General features: G+C 34.4%; 1 protein-coding gene across 1 annotated transcript in view; it reads left to right on the top strand.

Moving 5' to 3' along the window:
- HOOK1 (hook microtubule tethering protein 1) overlaps positions 1–18,691 on the top strand; it is a 64,259-nt gene that overhangs the window by 17,671 nt on the left and 27,897 nt on the right. Inside the window, exons 4-9 of the mRNA XM_066269056.1 lie at positions 2,442–2,492; positions 4,093–4,225; positions 7,756–7,823; positions 8,983–9,045; positions 9,963–10,046; positions 12,013–12,179. Coding sequence (XP_066125153.1) covers positions 2,442–2,492; positions 4,093–4,225; positions 7,756–7,823; positions 8,983–9,045; positions 9,963–10,046; positions 12,013–12,179 — 566 coding nt within the window. The remainder of the gene's footprint in view (positions 1–2,441; positions 2,493–4,092; positions 4,226–7,755; positions 7,824–8,982; positions 9,046–9,962; positions 10,047–12,012; positions 12,180–18,691) is intronic.

Here is an 18,691-nt window from a genome sequence, read left to right as displayed (position 1 = left end):
GTTCTTTTTCCTCAGGATTGCTTTGGCTATTCGGGTTTTTTTTGTGGTTCCATACAAACCTGTTATAATTGACAACAAAATATATAGACAATCAATTAAATGGGAGATGATATTTGCAAACAACAGTTCCAATAAAGGGTTATTATCCAAAATATAGTGAAAAAAACTCACAAAGCTCAACAACAAACAAATAAAGATTCCAGTTAAAAATTTGGGAGAAGATCTGAACAGATACGTCTTTCAAGATGACATACAGATGGCCAACAGATATATGAAAAGATGCCCATCTTCACTAGCTATTCAAGAAATGCAAATCAAAACTACAATGAGATACAACCTCATATCTGTTAGATTGGCTATTGTCAACAAGACAGGTAATAAGTGTTAGGCTGTGGAAAAAAAGCAACCCTCATTCACTGCTGCTGGGAATGCAAATTAGTACAACCATTATGGAAGAAAGTATAGTGGTTTCTCAAAAAATTAAGAATAGAATACTGTATGACCCAGCAATCCCTTTACTGTGTATCTATGCCAAAAACTAGAAATCACTGGTATGTAAAGACACATGCACCCCTATGTTCATCACAGCATTATTCACAATGACCAAGACATGGAAACAACCAAAGTCCCTCAACAGGATTGGATAAAGAAGATGTGGTACATCTACAATGGAATACTACTCAGCCATAAGAAATGATGATATAGTACCATTTATGACAACATGGATGGACGTTGACAACATTATATTGAGTGAAATAAGCAAATCAGAAAAAGCTAAGAACTGTATGATTTCACACATAGGTGGGATATAAAACTGAGACTCATGGACATAAATAAAAGTGAAGTGGTTATCAGGGGGAAGGGAATAAAGAGGGACAAATATACAGTGACAGAAAATGACTTGACTTTGGGTGATGGGTACACAACATAATCAACAGTTCAAATGCTATAGAAATGTTTACCTGAAACTTATGAACTCTTATTGATCAATGTCATCCTGTTAAATTTAATTTTCTAAATAAAATAAAAAAATAAAAAGTTTTTATTTATTGGTGTATTTCAGAGAGGAAGGAGAGAAAGAAACACACTGATTTGTTATTCTACTCATTTATGTATTCATTGGTTGATTCTTATATGTGCCCTGACTGGGGATTGAACCTACACCTTAGCGCATTGGAATGATGCTGTAACCAACTGAGCTACCCCATCAGGACTTTGGGGTCCCTAAAAAAATAAATAAATAAAAATAAATAACTTTCCACTTTTTTTCTTGTATTACTGTTTTTATTGAAATTCTTGAACATTTTTAAAGTAGCAGTCTTATCATTATCTTCTAATTTTTTCATTTCTTATTTCTGGGCCTTTTCTTTTGACCTATTCTCATTGTGGTCCATATTTTCATTCTTTTTCAGTAATTTTTTATTGGATGCTAGGCAGTGTGAATTTTATTGTTAGTGCTGAGATTTTGTTGTATTATTTTAAAGAGTGTTGGACTTTGTTCTTGCCGTCAGTTAAGATACTTGTGAATCAGTTTGACCATTTGAATGTTTTGGAAGGTGGAAAGCAGATCCTCTCAGACTAGGTTAGACCCACTACTAAATTGTGATATTTTGGGGGTTGTTAGTAAATACATAGTCTCTTTACTCTGGCTGGTGGGAATTTCAACAGTTTCTGGCTTGTATAATTATTGGGGATTGGTCTGTTTATATTTACCTGGATTGTTCTTTCCTTGGAAATAATTTTTGTCTGATCTCATTGACTCACCCATGCACATGCAAAATAGTATTCAGTCAAAGAATCAAAAAAAGCATCATGCAGAGTTCTGGAGTTCTTTCTCTCCATAGCTCTTATTCATTTGTCTACCCTGCAGCTTATAACTACCTTGACATTCCTGAACTCCGAATATTTACCTCCTCCACCCAGGGAAAGCATCGTCAGGCTTGGTTCAGTTTCTACTGCCCTGTGCTGTGGTGTGCAAATTGCCTCCAGGGAGAAATCATGGATAGTTCATCTTTTTTTGTTTTCCTTCTTTCAGAAGTTAGAGTTCTATAATGCCTGTTAGCTAAAGCTTTAAAGTAATTGGTCCTTGTATTTTCTTCTGTTTTCTGGTTGTTTGTGTCAGAGAGTAAGTCTATACCTGTTACTTGATCATGACAGAACGTGGGCATGCTCAGTCTTTGAAGTTAGTACTTCATTCTGGTCCACTTTAAATATAGTCACCCTAGTTAAAATATGTAACATGCAGACATTTTTTCTTTCAGTGAAACTGATTAACACTTTGATGTTTAAAAATTATATTGTATATCTATTTGTAGAACTCTAGCATATAATATTTTTGTTATTATTATTAGGGGCAGATTTTATTGACTTTCACCACGGCATGCATTTTCTTTCATTATTAATATGACATTATTTAATTATTATTCTTTTTTCCCCATTAGGCTAGTAACCTAAAGAAGGTACTTCAAAGCATTATGAGTTATTACAGTGAGGTATGGAAAACATATGACTTTGTTTAAATACAAAATGCTATGTGATAATTATATGACATTAAAAAATGAGTTGGCTTTTTGTTTATAACATTTTATGGAAAAATAATTTATAACTGGAATATTTTTTTTGCCATTTTTAGAGCATTCAAATTTGTGAACATAAAACACACTTAAACTTAATTGATTTGTGAAATAATGTTGCTTCTATATTGATATTCTTTAAAAGGATTATATGTTGAAATATAGTGCTTTGTCTTTATATGATTTGATATTATGCAGTGCTATAAAGCAGACCTGATAATTAAGTCAAAATAATTTCCTATTTAAAACATTATTTTGACAGTTGTTTTCAATGCAAACAACAGTAAAAACACTGAAATTATGCTTGTACAGATGAATTGGGGAAAATAATGCAAAATTAAAGTAGTATTGAACTCACATTACCAAGTACATTATTTAATTACCAACTTACATTATTTAAGTAAGTTTTTATTTCTTATTCAGCATTGGAAGGTATCTGGTAGGATTATCTGATATAAAATGATTTGTTGCTTAATGTCTAGAAGTAGCAAAAATTGCCATTAAAAATTGTATCTATTTTTTAAAGTTTTCACATATAATCTTTTGATTTCTTCCAAATAATTTTAAGACTGAAAAATTTTAATTTATTTATGCCTAAAATTCATTTTGAAGTGTTTTCTAATTCAACAAAAATTTTTAGTAAGCTAAAAGAGAGAGATCAGGCCAGGAAAGATTAATCCATTAGATTTGTTGTTTATATGTGATGGTTTATTTTGTGATTCTCTTAATCAATTGTACATAAAAATGTCACGAATATTCTTTGGCTTAACATAAATCTTTTTTTTCTTTTTCATATAAAGTCCTAAGTTATGCCATAATAAATCAGGCCAGGGGCTTCTTAAATGGTGGGATTAAAGGATATTTGGTATAAAAGCATTTTAGTTGCTTTTGGTTGGTTACTCAGAATTCTGGGAGGTGGCTTGAACTTTGCTAACTGATTTTACTATATAATCATGGGTTTGTCATTTGTTAATTTAAAAATATGAGGACTAAATTGTTAAGTAAGGCTTAGAAGTAAATTGTGAAAATATACTACACATTACATTAAAATTTGTAGGAGCAACATTTCGAAATCTTAATTTAAGGGAAAGTTCTGGCATAAAATGTCAATCATAGCTTAAAAGAGGAAGAACTGATTTATTCACAGTAGAAGAGGTAAAAGAGGTAACAGAAAATGATAAAAGAGATAACAGATAAAAGGAAATAGAACAAAGCCAAATTTGTTTCTTTAAAAAGGAGTATTAAATCTGACCAACATGCTGAAATTAAGCAAAAAGATGTGTGAACCCTGAGAAGATACCTACCAGGAAGGGCTCCTAGTGGCTGAAACAGCTCAAATTTTTAAAAAACAGAGCCTAGCAGCCATTTCTGCACAGGGACTTCTCAAGCAAGCTGCATTTTAGGGAGAGCCTGCACTGAACGGCCTGCCTCCATTTATTTTCCAAGTAATAATTTGATGTAGTAAATTTTATGTAGTCTACATAAATGAATGATCTAATTTATTGTTTCAATACCACAGTTTTTGGGGCAACAGATTTCTGAAGAACTTATTCCTGATTTAAACCGAATAACTGAACGTTCAGATTCTGTGGAACTTGGGAGGTTGCTGCAGCTTATTTTAGGTTGCGCGGTCAACTGTGAAAAGAAGCAAGGTATGTGAATTTCAGTCACTGAGAGTATGTACTTTCTAGAAACAACCTGCATCGCTATAGAAAGTAACATTAAAATGTACTATTACTGGTTGACAAAAAGCACCCTGAAATGTAAGCTAGGAGATCTGAATTCCTGCACAGCTCTGCTATGTAAAAGTTACAAATCTTGAGTATCATAATTATATCTGGATTCTAAGATTCATGTTTAGTGGCTAGATATGATGTATTTTAATTTAATTCGTTTACTATATTCAGTGCTTAAGACTTAGTGGATATCAGTAAAAATTATACTTGTTTGTTCGATACATTTTCTCTTTGACCTGTAAGGTACAGAACCTTAGGTTGATTCAGATTTTTATGAATAAATTTGCAGGTATTAAATTATAATCCAGGATTCATTAGATGATATTCTGCTCTTGAGAAGGAATACCTACTCAGTGTATCTTCCAAATAAGCAGTTGAATGAATTGGTGTATTATATTGATTTGTCTAGTGATTCTTAATCTACTGAGCACGAAAAGAGAATTTTTGTTTGACTGTAGTGAATCAAATAATGAACTGAACAGGCTGGGATGTATTTGCCTCAGAGGATTGAGTCCATCTAGGTGGTAAGATTTTTGATGCTGATTTTTTTTGTGTGATTTGGCCAAACTTGGCTTTAGTACATTATCTTTAAAACAAAATGTTGGGTGTTTGAATTTGTAAAATACTTAAGCAAGGGCCTTAGAAAATCCATTCAATGTTATCTAATTAAAGAAGAATACTTATAAGACAGCATAAATTCAATAAGAACAAATTCAGGAAGAAGATAAATAAAATACATGAACTTGATTGTAGTTTTTCAATAAAAAGGGATTGACTATCAGAAAATTTCTGTATTAATCCATCCATCTCTATCATTAACTAGCTATTTTTTTCTAGGGCACATCAGTACTTCTCCAGAGGCTTTTATTTCTCACAGATAATGTCAAAGGTCTATTGTATTGGATTTTTATAAAAATAAGAAATATTTACTCATGTAAAGTTAAAACTTCTTTAAATGCGTAATTACAAATTAAAAATAGTAACTAATTTTTAAATTAGCCATTTTTTGTTATTGTGATCTTTTTAATTTTTTATTTAATTAAAGATTTGTTTGTTTCAATTACTGGTTATATATAACATCTTGCATTCAGTGATCATTGGCACCAATTCACCACCAGCAGGAATCCCCAATTTGGAGTGCAGTGAAGGAAGAAACTTTCTTCAGTGTAAAACAGCAGGGCTGTAAGGCAGCCCTGGGGCCAGGCTCCCCTCTGCTCTGCTCTTCAGTAGTCTGCTTTGTGCTCTGCTGGTCTGCTCTGCTCTGTGCCATTCTGATCTGGCCTGCACTGGTCTGCTCTGCTCTGTTCCATTCCAGCGAGACATCTTCAGTGTTTGAGCTTAGGCAGGCAGAAGTAGTCTTTAGTCATTGATGGAAAGGGAAAGTATACTCTCAGAGCCAGTGGGGAGCTGGCTTATATGGAAAGAAGTGCCCACCACTGCTCCCTGTTTGGTCTGTCCTCATGCAGCTGAGGACTCCAAATCCTCACGGTGTGAATGGTCCAAAAGGCGCACTGTCCTGATTGGTCAGAACAAAGCCACTCTAGTAGGTTTGAGTTGCACAGCTCCAATTGGATAGGGAAAACTTCAGTCCTATTGGTTGAAATAGGATTCTGGTACTCCTTTATAAGAGCTGGCTCAGATAGCAGGAACACAATGGAGGCAGGCCGTTCAGTGCAGGCTCTCCCTAAAATGCAGCTTGCTTGAGAAGTCCCTGTGCAGAAATGGCTGCTAGGCTCTGTTTTTTAAAAATTTGAGCTGTTTCAGCCACTAGGAGCCCTTCCTGGTAGGTATCTTCTCAGGGTTCACACATCTTTTTGCTTAATTTCAGCATGTTGGTCAGATTTAATACTCCTTTTTAAAGAAACAAATTTGGCTTTGTTCTATTTCCTTTTATCTGTTATCTCTTTTATCATTTTCTGTTACCTCTTTTACCTCTTCTACTGTGAATAAATCAGTTCTTCCTCTTTTAAGCTATGATTGACATTTTATGCCAGAACTTTCCCTTAAATTAAGATTTCGAAATGTTGCTCCTACAAATTTTAATGTAATGTGTAGTATATTTTCACAATTTACTTCTAAGCCTTAACAATTTAGTCCTCATATTTTAAAAATAAAATTCAATTCCAAATACATAAATAAAAGTTTAGCAAGTAGTAAATGTAAAGAAATAGTTTAGTTTTTATTATTAAAAAATCAGGACTATGTTTAAATTTAATTTTGGAGGTATGTATTTGGGTTCTAAATTTTTAGGAGTAAGCAGAAAAATGAGAAAAAAAAAACCTTTAATAATTTAATTAAAATTTAATAACAAAACACACCCAGAACATAAAGCAGCTTCACTCCTTTATACTTTGCAGAACTAATTTTCAAAATATTTCAAGGTATTGCAACAAACTAATCTTGAAAGAGTGAACTAGTTTAGTAAACACTATGCTGTGTATTTTGGCAGGTAAAGTGATCATTTTTAGGAAGGTTTTAGCAAACTTGAATCACTCACTATCTAAAAAATTTAGTTAAAGGAAATCATTCCACTGCCTTTGCGTTCTCTAGTTAATTCTTCCCCCTCCCCAACCCTGGTAGCACTTACTGTTCAGGTGCATACCTGAATCAGAATCTCTGTCTAGTTTTTGGCTTCACAAACAAAATAAAGATTTAAAGAACTTTTTAAGTTTTCCAGAGAAGTTATTAAAACAATAAAACTATCAGAAAATAAGTCTAAGCTTAAAGTTTTTGAAAAATTGTTTTAACTAGAGAACATATAGTCGAAATGGATTTAAATCTGCAAATATATAAAAGACTTACTCTCATGATTCCTCATTTCTTTTTTTTTTTAATTATAATTTTATTTTTTTAATGGAGCGACATCAATAAATCAGGTTACATATATTCAAAGATCAACAAGTCCAGGTTATCTTGTCTTTCAATTACCTCATTTCTTATTGGGATAGAATTAGCCTAACTTGTTGCATGTGTGTTTGTAATAAAGTATAAGTATTTTCTTGAGATGAGACTTGATAAATGTTGAACAGGCTTTTACAAGAGGCTATATCTGTTTCTTCTTTGAAAGCCTTCCTTAAATGAACTAAGAAGGCAATAAAATGAAACTTTCTGGACTTAAGATTTTAGGAATTTATTTAATACACTTGAATTTTTTCCGTAATATTGAATATTTTAACACGAGGGAAGAAAATGTCACACTTGCAATTTTTACTCTTTCTGTTCCTTATAACAAAATTAGAGGTTTTTTTTCTTAAGCCATTTAAAAATATTTATATGAATATTTTCTATTTTTTTTACTTTTTAATGGACATATTTCTTATGGAAAAATAATGTACTTGCATAGATAATTATGTGGTAAATGCATTTTTACACTTAATTGAATGGCTAAAGTACTGTGGGTAAAGAGTAGATTTGTTTTCAGATCTGATTTCATTTTTAAATCATAGAACATATTCAAAATATAATGACACTGGAAGAGTCTGTTCAACATGTGGTTATGACTGCTATTCAAGAGGTAAGTCAGATCATAGTCACATAAATGAAAATCTTAAATCAAACTATATAAACTTTTCACATAAATTTTATGGACGTTTATTTTATTTTTCTGTTTTTATAAATTTGATCTTTGCAGCAGGTTTACTTACCTTTAGCTATTATGTCATTCCCCCCCCCCCCAAAAAAAATATCTTAAAAGGACGTCAAAACCAATTTTGGTTCCTCTGCATTTTAAAAGATAAATTGGTATTGTCAAGGTCCTTTAAATAACTTGAACTAATTAGGATAAATAACCTCTCTCTAGATAGGAATTTGTATTTCTTCTCTTTTATTCTGACAGAATGATCTTTCCTGAAATTTAAAAATGTGTGTGTGTGTATATTTGTATATGTCATATGCGTTTTCAGAATGTTAGAACTGTGAGCAGAACGGTGGTACGTACTTAGGTTTTGGAGCCAAGTAGCCTGCGTCAGGCCAGTCCAGTTATCTTAAGTTGAAGCATAAAGTCCCAGAATTCATGTGCTGCATGCTAATTCTTAAAATCACACGATAAAGGCTGAGATAAGAGTACAGAGGAGACCTGAGGGAAAGCAGGTAGATTTAGGGACTAGTGAGGACAAACACAGTTTGGAAGGGGTATGATTTAGGGAGAGACATCCTACAGGACTTCAGAAGTCTGTACGCACTGAGTTTGCATTGTTGGTTTGAATTCAGAGTTTCATTATACATAAATAAATCTGCTTTTCATATGCAAAACAGTTATTTTAGAAGATTTTTTTTTCATATAACTCCTACTTTTAAAATTTCTTTTTGAGTTAGTAATTTTGCCAAATCACTCATTTAAATGCTGTATTTTAAAAGTGTTAATTTATGTTATGGAAGAATCATTTTATTAAGTTTAATTTTATTTAGTCATTCATTGTTTAGAACTTGGATTATAATTTTTTAGTACACAGTATTTTCAGTATATCTACATATTTCAAGCATATTTTGCTTACAATGTCCTCACCAGTATGATGCCTTGAACATTGTGGTATTTGAACTTAAACCTCTGTAAAATTTTTATTTGAATAATATTCTAAGGATTATCAAATTAAGACAAGAAAAAAAGGCAAGTTAACATTTTACTGTATAAATGTCATTTTATTGTACTTAATTTTACTATTTTAATTATCTAGTTGATGAGTAAAGAAATATTGAGCGCTCCTACAAATGATGCTGTTGGAGAATTAGAGCAACAGGTGAGTATTACAGTATATGAGGAAAGTGTCAAAGCAATGATGCAGTACTTTGCCAATTACTATCATAAAGCTTACAGAGAACATATTATATAAGATTATTTTTCTCATTGAAGTTTAGGTATTTTATGCTGTTAGAAGATCTCAATTGAATATTATTATGCATTTCTTCATGAATACAAATAGTGTTTGTCTACAGAGTTTTTATGATCATGTTTGAGGAGGAGAGGTATTGAACTTCCTTCTGACACCTGTAATGAACATGTAATGCATTTTAAATGGTTACACAAATAGTGGACAATTTAAAAAAATTATGTTAAGTTTTAATTTATCTGCTAAGGTAATTTTTGTCGCAGTTGTTTTCCTCTCTCTTAATATGGAAGAAACAGCTGAAAGACCCTGTGCTCAAGTGTCCTTTTCCTGGTTCTATTACATGACTGTTTACCTGGGAAAAAGGTCCTTTCCTCTGGCTGTAACCCGATCCGGCTGTAAAGGAAAGGGTGAGAGGAGAGGGAAGTGCAAGTGCTTCCCCTGTAATAGTTTTAAAAACCTCTTCTTCTTTAGTGTCATCACTTATCTGAAGAAGTATTTCAAATTAAGATATTTTCTAGAAAGATTTTAATTAAATATAAACTTGTTTTCTAAATTATTTTCCCGGTGTCTCCTCTTAATGCTCTTTTGTTTAAATATTTCATAAGGATTTAAATAAAATTTTATTTCGGTGAAACCTTAGCCTTAAATATTAATGAAACTCTGTAATTATTATGCACGCAAAAACAACAAATTAAGACTTACTTGATAATAGGTAAAGTTTAAAAACCTTTCCCAAGATCAGTGTACATTTGTGTTATGATAAAAGTATATCTCTCAATTTGTGTCAAAAGATGAGTTACTAAGAATGAGGACATTTTATATTTCAGCTTAAAAGGGCCCTGGAAGAACTCCAGGAAGCGCTGGCGGAAAAGGAAGAACTGAGGCAGAGATGCCAGGAGCTAGACATGCAGGTGTGGAGAAGGAACCTGATCGGAGAAAAATTCCCTTTTTAAGTATAAAAGTGTTTGGTTTTAATCTATTAATTGTCAGAGTGTTTTGGAGGTTGGGTTTCATTTCATAGAGGGGCCCATTAAAAAAATGTATTATAAGTTTGTATATTCAAGCATGAATTTCATAATTATTTTTCTCTTAGAATTGAAAATTGCTGGCTTAACTAGTTCTTTGAAAAGGTCATTCTAATTATAGAATTTTAGCTATAGTACTTAAATAAGGCTTTCAATTTTTCTTTTTTAAAAAGGGGAAATTAAAGTATCTATTTCATAGGGTGTGATTATTAAGTGAGGTGATTGGTAGAAATATTTATAAGTGCTTGACCTCCAATAAATATGAGTGCCAATTTTGTTTTGCTAACGTGTATGTGTATATGAACACAGGTATATATAATTCTTGTGTTCATCTCTACGTACATGTTAGCAGAGTAAACATGACATGAGAGACAATAATATAGTTAATGGTTAAAGAAGTAGATTTTCAAACCGGGCCACCGAGATTCAGAATCTGGCCGTGTTACTAGCAGGTTATATCCTCTCAAGCAAATCATTTAATTTCTCTACACTTTTTGAGACATGATGCGATAATAGTATATATCTCTCGCAGTGATTATGAGGATTAAATGAATTAATATACATAAAGCACTTAGAACAGGGGCTAGCATGTAGCACTCATAGCACTGAGTATATTTAATAACTATAGTGTTGTTGCTGTTGTTAGATGAAAATGCAAATGTCTTAAGTTATGCAGTAAGTCTTGGAAACTATACAAAAGGATAAATTTACCGTAATATGGTATATGTAAGTTCAATTTTTTGTTTACATTTCTAGTATAAGGATTTTAAGGGCAAAACTCTCATTCTTTTTTGTATGTCAGTCATTTAGGATTGTATATGACAGGTAATAGTTGCTAAACTGCTTATATGGCAAGGACAGATACATGCACTAAATTTAGGGAAGAAAATTGTTTCCTTCTATAGTTTGCTTGGGGACAGTTTCCCAGACTTTTGTGTCTCTCATTTGAAGGACAATGCCTGCAACTTGCCTTTAGTGCATTTAAGGCAAAATTAAGGATTTTAATTACCTGTTATTAGCTCAGTGTCTCTTTAATATCATTGAATCAAATTAGTTATAACTATTGGAAGTATGAATACAAAACTTGTACAATATGTTGGAAGTCAGGATAGGTCAAATTTTTTAAAACTAATGTTAATAAAGCATATATAAACTTCTGGTCTTAGTAGGAAGCCTTGCTGTAAATTTTAAAAGATTTTTTAAGTGGAAAAGAAATAGAACCAAGAGAGCAAAACATGTTTGTTAAATAAATGTAACAAATATGTAAGTAAAATAAAAAGCATAATCAGGTACTGCTATTGATGTGATTCTAAAGTTACGTTTTTACCTATTTTAAATCATAAGAGAACAGTCTCAATGTCCTCAATTCAGATTTTTGTTTTTGATTTGTTAACTAAATAATGTATTTGTCCCCTGAAGGCTTGAGGTGCAACTGATAATTTTCTTCTATGAAACTAAAACGGTAACTGTGCATATGTGTATGTCTTTTGGCTTACTAGGTAACAGCATCCTACAAATTTATAACTAAAATGGAAACTAATTTTTTGAAGTTAGTTGGTGCATCAATTTTTAGAGACTTAGAAACATTTTCTTTTTAGAACCAAGACAGGTATAACACTTTGGAGATATTCTCCTTATATGTATAAACTCTGTTTTCTTTATATTAATCAGATTACTCCCATTTTTTCTGTTTGGATGAGACCTCCTAGATCCAGAATTCCAGAGTTGGATTGATCCTTAGGGATTATCTTGACAAAGTTAATTTAATAGGCTAACTAGAATTAGAATCCAGAACTCTGGACTCCAAGCTTATTTACTATTGATTCTTACGTTTGTGTATTTGCTTTTTTAGGTGACTGCACTTCAGGATGAAAAGAATTCACTGGTTTCTGAGAATGAGATGATGAATGAAAAACTTGACCAGTTGGATGGATCTTTTGATGATCCAAATACAATGGTTGCCAAAAAGTTTTTTAATGCACAGTTACAACTAGAGCAATTACAGGAAGAAAACTTCAGGTAGCATTTTAGTAGAAATCATTCTATAGAGTTCTTTTAAACTGATAGCTAAAAACTCATAACGTTAACAACTAATTACATAATAAAACATCTTTATGACACTAATTAAGCTACTGAAAATACCAAGTGGTATAAGTGATTCCTGCCCTCACAGGGCTTACAACCCAGTTAGGCAAGTGGGATACATATATAAAAGCGTACTCTTCAAAGTAATGTGCGGTAAGTGCTAAATGAAGGTCACAGGCAAGTCTACCAGCAGTTTAAAGGGGCGACTGCTGAAGCTGAGGAGTCTCTTATACAGTAGAGGGAACTTGATAAGAAATGGGGAAAAAATGTAAATTTGGTACTGAAAAGATGCTTTTCATATTTACTTTTACATTTCTTTTTAAAAAAGTGTGTATCCTTTAGTAAACATTGATGGTCTCTCGTGTGCTTACCGCTGAGCCTTGCTTGCACTGTATGGTTTTCAGAGCAGACACTGTAGTTGTACTGTACGTGTTCTTTTTGTATGGTGTTTGAATATAATTTCAAACTTAGAAAAAGAGTTTCAAGACTAGTAGAAGGAACTCCTCTATACTTTTCACTCAGATTCAGTTATTTTATAGTTTTCTCTCCATTTATTTAGCAGTGTCTCTGCATGTTCATATAGATAAACATATTTTTTTCTGAACCATTTGAAAATAAGTTGGAGACATGCCCCTGTAGTTCTGTATGCTTTGATATGTGTTTCCTAAGAATAAGTAGTCTCTTACAGATGACAGTATAGTGATCAAAATTAGGAACTTTGTCAGAGATACAATATTATTATCTAATTCACAGATAATGTTCAGATTCTCAGTTGTCTCAGTGTCCTTTATGCTGTTTTTTTCCTGATTCAGAATATAGTATTATGCATTGTATTTAGTTTGGAATCTTAGTGAATATACTATAAATCCATTTTTGTCATTTATTTTTATGCTCAAATTGTGCCATGTTTGACCGCCTGTGTCCTTTCAATGTGTCACTATCCTTCTTTGACCACTTTCTTGCTTTCTGGCACAATGAATGTTCCAGACTCATCTCCTCTTTCCCGTTCCCAACTCTGGAATCAGCCATTTCTCCAAGGAGTTCTGATTCCTTTTAGTGAAGAATGTTATTTAGAAGCAAAGATCTGTGTTCCAGATGAATTTTTTTATCACTGCTTTTAGGCCACCCTGGTATACAGAGCTAGGGGATACACTTGTACAGATTCATACTTGCCCATGTTCACAGACTTGTGCGTATACAAATCTGCATTCATTTTTATGTCTATGTTATGAATGAGTTTATATTGACCTCTTTTATTTTAAATGACTTCATTGTAATCTCCATTTTGACATGGTAACTTCCTTCTCCAGCAGCAAGAAACCTGGTTTAAATTTTCATCAGTATATATATTTTCTCGGCCCTGGCAGGTTGGCTCAGCAGTAGAGTGTCGGCCTGGCGTGCGGGGGACCCGGGTTCGATTCCCGGCCGGGGCACATAGGAGAAGTGCCCATTTGCTTCTCCACACCCCCTTCCTCTCTGTCTCTCTCTTCCCCTCCCGCAGCCAAGGCTCCATTGGAGCAAAGATGTCCCGGGCGCTGGGGTTGGTTCCTTGGCCTCTGCCCCAGGCGCTAGAGTGGCTCTGGTCTCTCAGAGTGATGCCCCGGAGGGGCAGAGCATCGCCCCCTGGTGGGCAGAGCATCGCCCCTGGTGGGCGTGCCGGGTGGATCCTGGTCGGGCGCATGCGGGAGTCTGTCTGACTGTCTCTCCCTGTTTCCAGCTTCAGAAAAAAAAAAAAAAAGAAAAAAAAAATATTTTCTCAACCCCCAAACACACAGAAAGTAATTTAAGAATCACTAATGCATTCCTCTATAAAAAGCAAGCTAATAATAGACTTCAGTATGTTTACAGTTCTTTGACAAGATAGCATTTACATATTGTGAAATGAATAAATACTGAGTACAATTTGGCATGTTTTAACAAGAGCAGACAATTGTGTAACTCACAATTTTATCAATGGGTAGATCATTTCTGTGGTACAGAAAGGTTCCTTATACTTCTTTCCAGTCAGTCTCTACTTCCTGGAGACCAATTACTTTTCTGATTGTTTTCCACCTTTTCTCTCATCTAAAACTTCTCTTCTGTCATCTAGAACTGTCTGCATAAATTGAATCATGCAGTATGAACTCTTTGGTGATTGATTTCTTTTGTTTGGCATGTTTGTGAGATTTACCCATGTTGTTGAAGGTATAAGAAGTTCATTCTTTTTTTATTGCTGAGTATTTATTATTCTATTATATGGAATTATTTCACATTGTATCACATTTTTATCCATTTTCCTTTAGATGAGTATTTGAGTTTTCAGATTTTGGCTAATATAAATAAAGCTGGTATGAATACAAGACTTTTTGTAAACATGTTTTGTTTCTCATTGGCAAATGCATAGAGTGATATTGCTGAGTTGCACAATAGGTCTGTGATTGGTTTTAAGATATTGACAAATCATTTTCCAAAGTGGTCGTGCCATTTTATATTTCCACTGGCTGTGTTTGCTTGTAGTTATTCTGGTTGCTCTCTCTGCATAATATAATTTGGTATTACCTATCTTCTTAATTTTAATTATTCCAGAGAATGTGTTAGGGATATCTAATTGTGGCTTTAATATTCATTTTCCTGATAACTAATGATATGATAAGCTCCTTTTTTGTGTGCTTATTGACAATATTTTATACTTTGTGAATTGTCTCTTCACACTGTAAGCCTATTTTAAATTAGGTTATTTCTCTTATTATTTTAAGGAGTTTTAAAAATATATATTCTAGATATAAATCTTCGTCACGTATATGTATAGTAATATTTCACCCATTCTGTGGCTTGCCTTTCCATTTTTTAATGGTGTCTTTAAATGTTCTTAACTTAGATGGTCTGATTTATCAGTATTTTTAAGGTTATTGCTGTTTGTGTATTGTCCAAGAAATCTCCCATGTCATGAAGATAGTGTTTAGTATTTTCTTCTAGAATGTTCATGGTTTCATCTTTTACTTGTCGGTCTATGGTCCATCATGAATTAATTTTTGAAACTAGTATGGGGTGTGAAGGCCAAGCTTTATTTTTATTGTGCATGTGAATATCTACTTGTTCCTCCTGTATCATCAGTTGAAAAGATTTTTATTTTACTTCAAATTGCTTTTGCACCTTTTTGAAAAATGATCTAAGCATAAAATTTGGATCTTTTTGGCCCTGGTCACTTGGCTTAGTGGTAGAGCGTCGGCTCGGTGTGTGAAACTCCCGGGTTCAATTTCTGGTCAGGGCGCACAGAAGAGGCAACCATCTGCTTCTCCACTCCTCCTCCTCCTCCTGGCTCTCTCTTCTTTCTTTCTTTCCCTCTTTCTATCCCTCAGCTATAGCTCCCTTGGTTCCAGTACATTGGCCTTGAGTGTTGAGGGTGGCTCCATGGAGCCTCCACTTCAGGTGTTAATACCTTGGTTGCGAGCGTGGCCCCAGATGGGCAGAGCATTGGCCCCTAGTGAGTGATGCGTGGTGGATCCAGTCAGTGCATATGTGGGAGTCTATCTCCCCTCCTCTCACTTGGAAAAGAAGAAAAAAGAAAACTGGATATTTTTGTGGACTCTTAGGTTCTTTTTCATTAATGAGTTTATCTTTATGCTTACAAGACCCTGTCTTTTTTTTTTTCTAGTGAATGAGACAGAGAGGGACAGACAGGAAGGGAGAGAGATGAAAAACATCAATTCTTCATTGTAGCACCTTAGTTGTTCATTGATTGCTTTCTTATATATTCTCTGAGGGGGGCATGCTACAACCAAGCCAGTGACTCTTGCTCAAGTCAACAACCTTGGGCTTCAAGTTAGTACCATGAGATCATGTATGTGATCCCATGTTCAAGCCAGTGACCCCGTGCTCAAGCTGGATGAGCCTGTGCTCAGGCTAGTGACCTCAGGGTTTCAAACCTGGGTCCTCTGTGTCCCAGGCCAATGCTCTATCCACTGTGCCACTGCCTGGTCAGGCACAGGACATGGGTAGCATTAGAGTAAGTAATTTAAAATCAAGTAGTGTTAAGTATTACGACTTTGTTCTTTTTAAAATTTGTTTTGACTATTCCAAGTCTTTTGCACTTAAATACATATAAAATTGAGAATCAGCTGGTCAGTATCTGTAAAACAAAACAAAAATCCCAAAACACCTTTTGTGATTTGGATTACATATAATTGGTAACTGTATTAAGATTTTCTATCTGTGAATAGGGTATCTTTATTTCTTGAAGTTTTAAATTTCTCTCAGTAATGCGGTCTAGTTTTCAGAATAGAAGTCTTATGTGTCTTGTAAACTCTGTCCTCAAGTATTTTATACATATTTTTCTGCTATTACAAATGCGTCTTGAAAAATTATTTGGAAAAGTTGCATTCCATATTATTAGTTTTAGATTCCTGTTCTTCCCTTTTTCTTACTTTGAATTTAATTTGTTCTTTTTCTAACCTCTTAAGGTTGACTCATAGACAATTAGTTTTAAGTTTTTGTTTCTTCTTTTCTTTTTTATTTTTTTGTGACAGAGAGAGGGACAGATAGGGAGAGACAGGAAAGGAGAGAGATGAGAAGCATCAATTTTTTTTTTTTCTGAAGCTGGAAACGGGGAGGTAGTCAGACAGACTCCCACATACGCCCGACCAGGATCCACCCGGCACACCCACCAGGGGGCAATGCTCCGCCCATCTGGGGCGTCGCTCTGCTGCAACCAGAGCCATTCTAGCGCCTGAGGCAGAGGCCATAGAACCATCCTCAGCGCCCAGGCCAACTTTGCTCCAATGGAGCCTTGGCTGCGAGAGGGGAAGAGAGAGACAGAGAGGAAGGAGAGGGGGAGGGGTGGAGAAGCAGATGGGCGCTTCTCCTGTGTGCCCTGGCCAGGAATCGAACCCGGGACTCCACGCCAGGCCGACGCTCTACCACTGAGCCAACCAGCCAGGGCCAAGAAGCATCAATTCTTTGTTGTAGCTCCTTAGTTGTTCATTGATTGCTTTCTCATATGTGCCTTGACACGGGGGCAGGTGGGCTACAAGCAGAGTCAGTGACCTCTTGCTCAAGCCAACAACCTTGGGCTTTAAGCCAGTGACCTTTGGCTTTAAGACAGTGACCTTTGGGTTCAAGCCAGCGACCTTGGGGTCATGTCTGTGATCCCACACTCAAGCCAGTGATTCCACGCTCAAGCTGGTGACCTAGGGGTTTTGACCCTGGGTCCTCTACATCCCGGTTTGATGCTCTATCTACTGTACCATTGCCTAGTCAGCCTTCATTTCTAATATAAGCCTTTAAAACTAAGTTTTCCTCTAAGCACTAATTAGCTGTGCTCCAAATACTTGATCAGTTGTATTTTTGCTATTATTTAGTTGGAAATATTTTATAATTTCCCTTGTGATTTCTTCTTTGATTTATGTTTGTGTTGTTGAATTTCCCAGTATTTAAGGCTTTTCTAGAGTTGTTATTGTGACTGATTTCTAATTTAATGTTCTTGTGAGTCAAGATATTCCATGAAATTTCAATCTTCTAATATTTTTTATCCTTTTTTACTAATCATCTGTTTTATTGTGGTCATTGTTTCATGTATACTGCAAAGAATGTGTGTTTTGTAGTTTTTGACTAACATGTTCTATATAAATGTTAATTATATCAAGCTGGTTAGTAGTATTATTCAGATCTCATATTTTTACTAATGTTTTTGTTTAATTCTATCATTTGTTGAAAGAATGGTGTTTTAAACTTTTCAACAATGGTTATGGATTTATGGATTTCTACCTTTGATTATGTGTGTTTTGCTTCATTGTATTTTAAAACTCTGTTTTTAGTTATGTATACTTTTATGATACATCTTTCTGATGAATTACATGTTTTAATAATTATGAAATATCTCTTTATCTTTAGTAATACTTTTTTCCTTAAAATCTCTATTTTTGTATTAACATAACCACCTCAGCTTTCTCTTCCTATTGTTTGTGTGGTATTTTTTTCATCTTTTTACGTTTAGTCTGTGTTTTTATATTTAAAATGTCCTGTATAATGAGGATATATGTGAGCTTTGCATTTTGTTCTTTTGGGTTTTTTTTTCTGAAGTGAAAAATGGGGAGACAGAGAGACAGACTCCTGCATGCACCTGACTGGATCCACCTGGCATGCCCACTAGGGAGTGATGCTCAGCCCATCTGGTGCATTGCTCTGTTGCAACTGGAACCATTCTAGTACCTGAGGCCACAGAGCCATCCTCAGCGCCCGGGCCAACTTTGCTCCAGTGGAGCCTTGGCTGAAGGAGGGGAAGAGGGAGACCGAGAGAAAGGAGAGGGAGAAGGGTAGAGAAGCAGATGGGTGTTTCTCCTGTGTGCCCTGGCTGGGAATCGAACCCAGGACTTTCACACTCTGGGTTGACGCTCTACCACTGAGCCAACTGGCTAGGGCCTAGCTTTGTGTTTTTATCCAGTCTATAGTCTCTTCTCTTATAATTGATG

Source organism: Saccopteryx bilineata, chromosome 3 (assembly GCF_036850765.1).
Source record: "Saccopteryx bilineata isolate mSacBil1 chromosome 3, mSacBil1_pri_phased_curated, whole genome shotgun sequence".
NCBI lineage: Eukaryota > Metazoa > Chordata > Mammalia > Chiroptera > Emballonuridae > Saccopteryx > Saccopteryx bilineata.
This window is presented reverse-complemented; position numbering and strand designations above follow the sequence as displayed.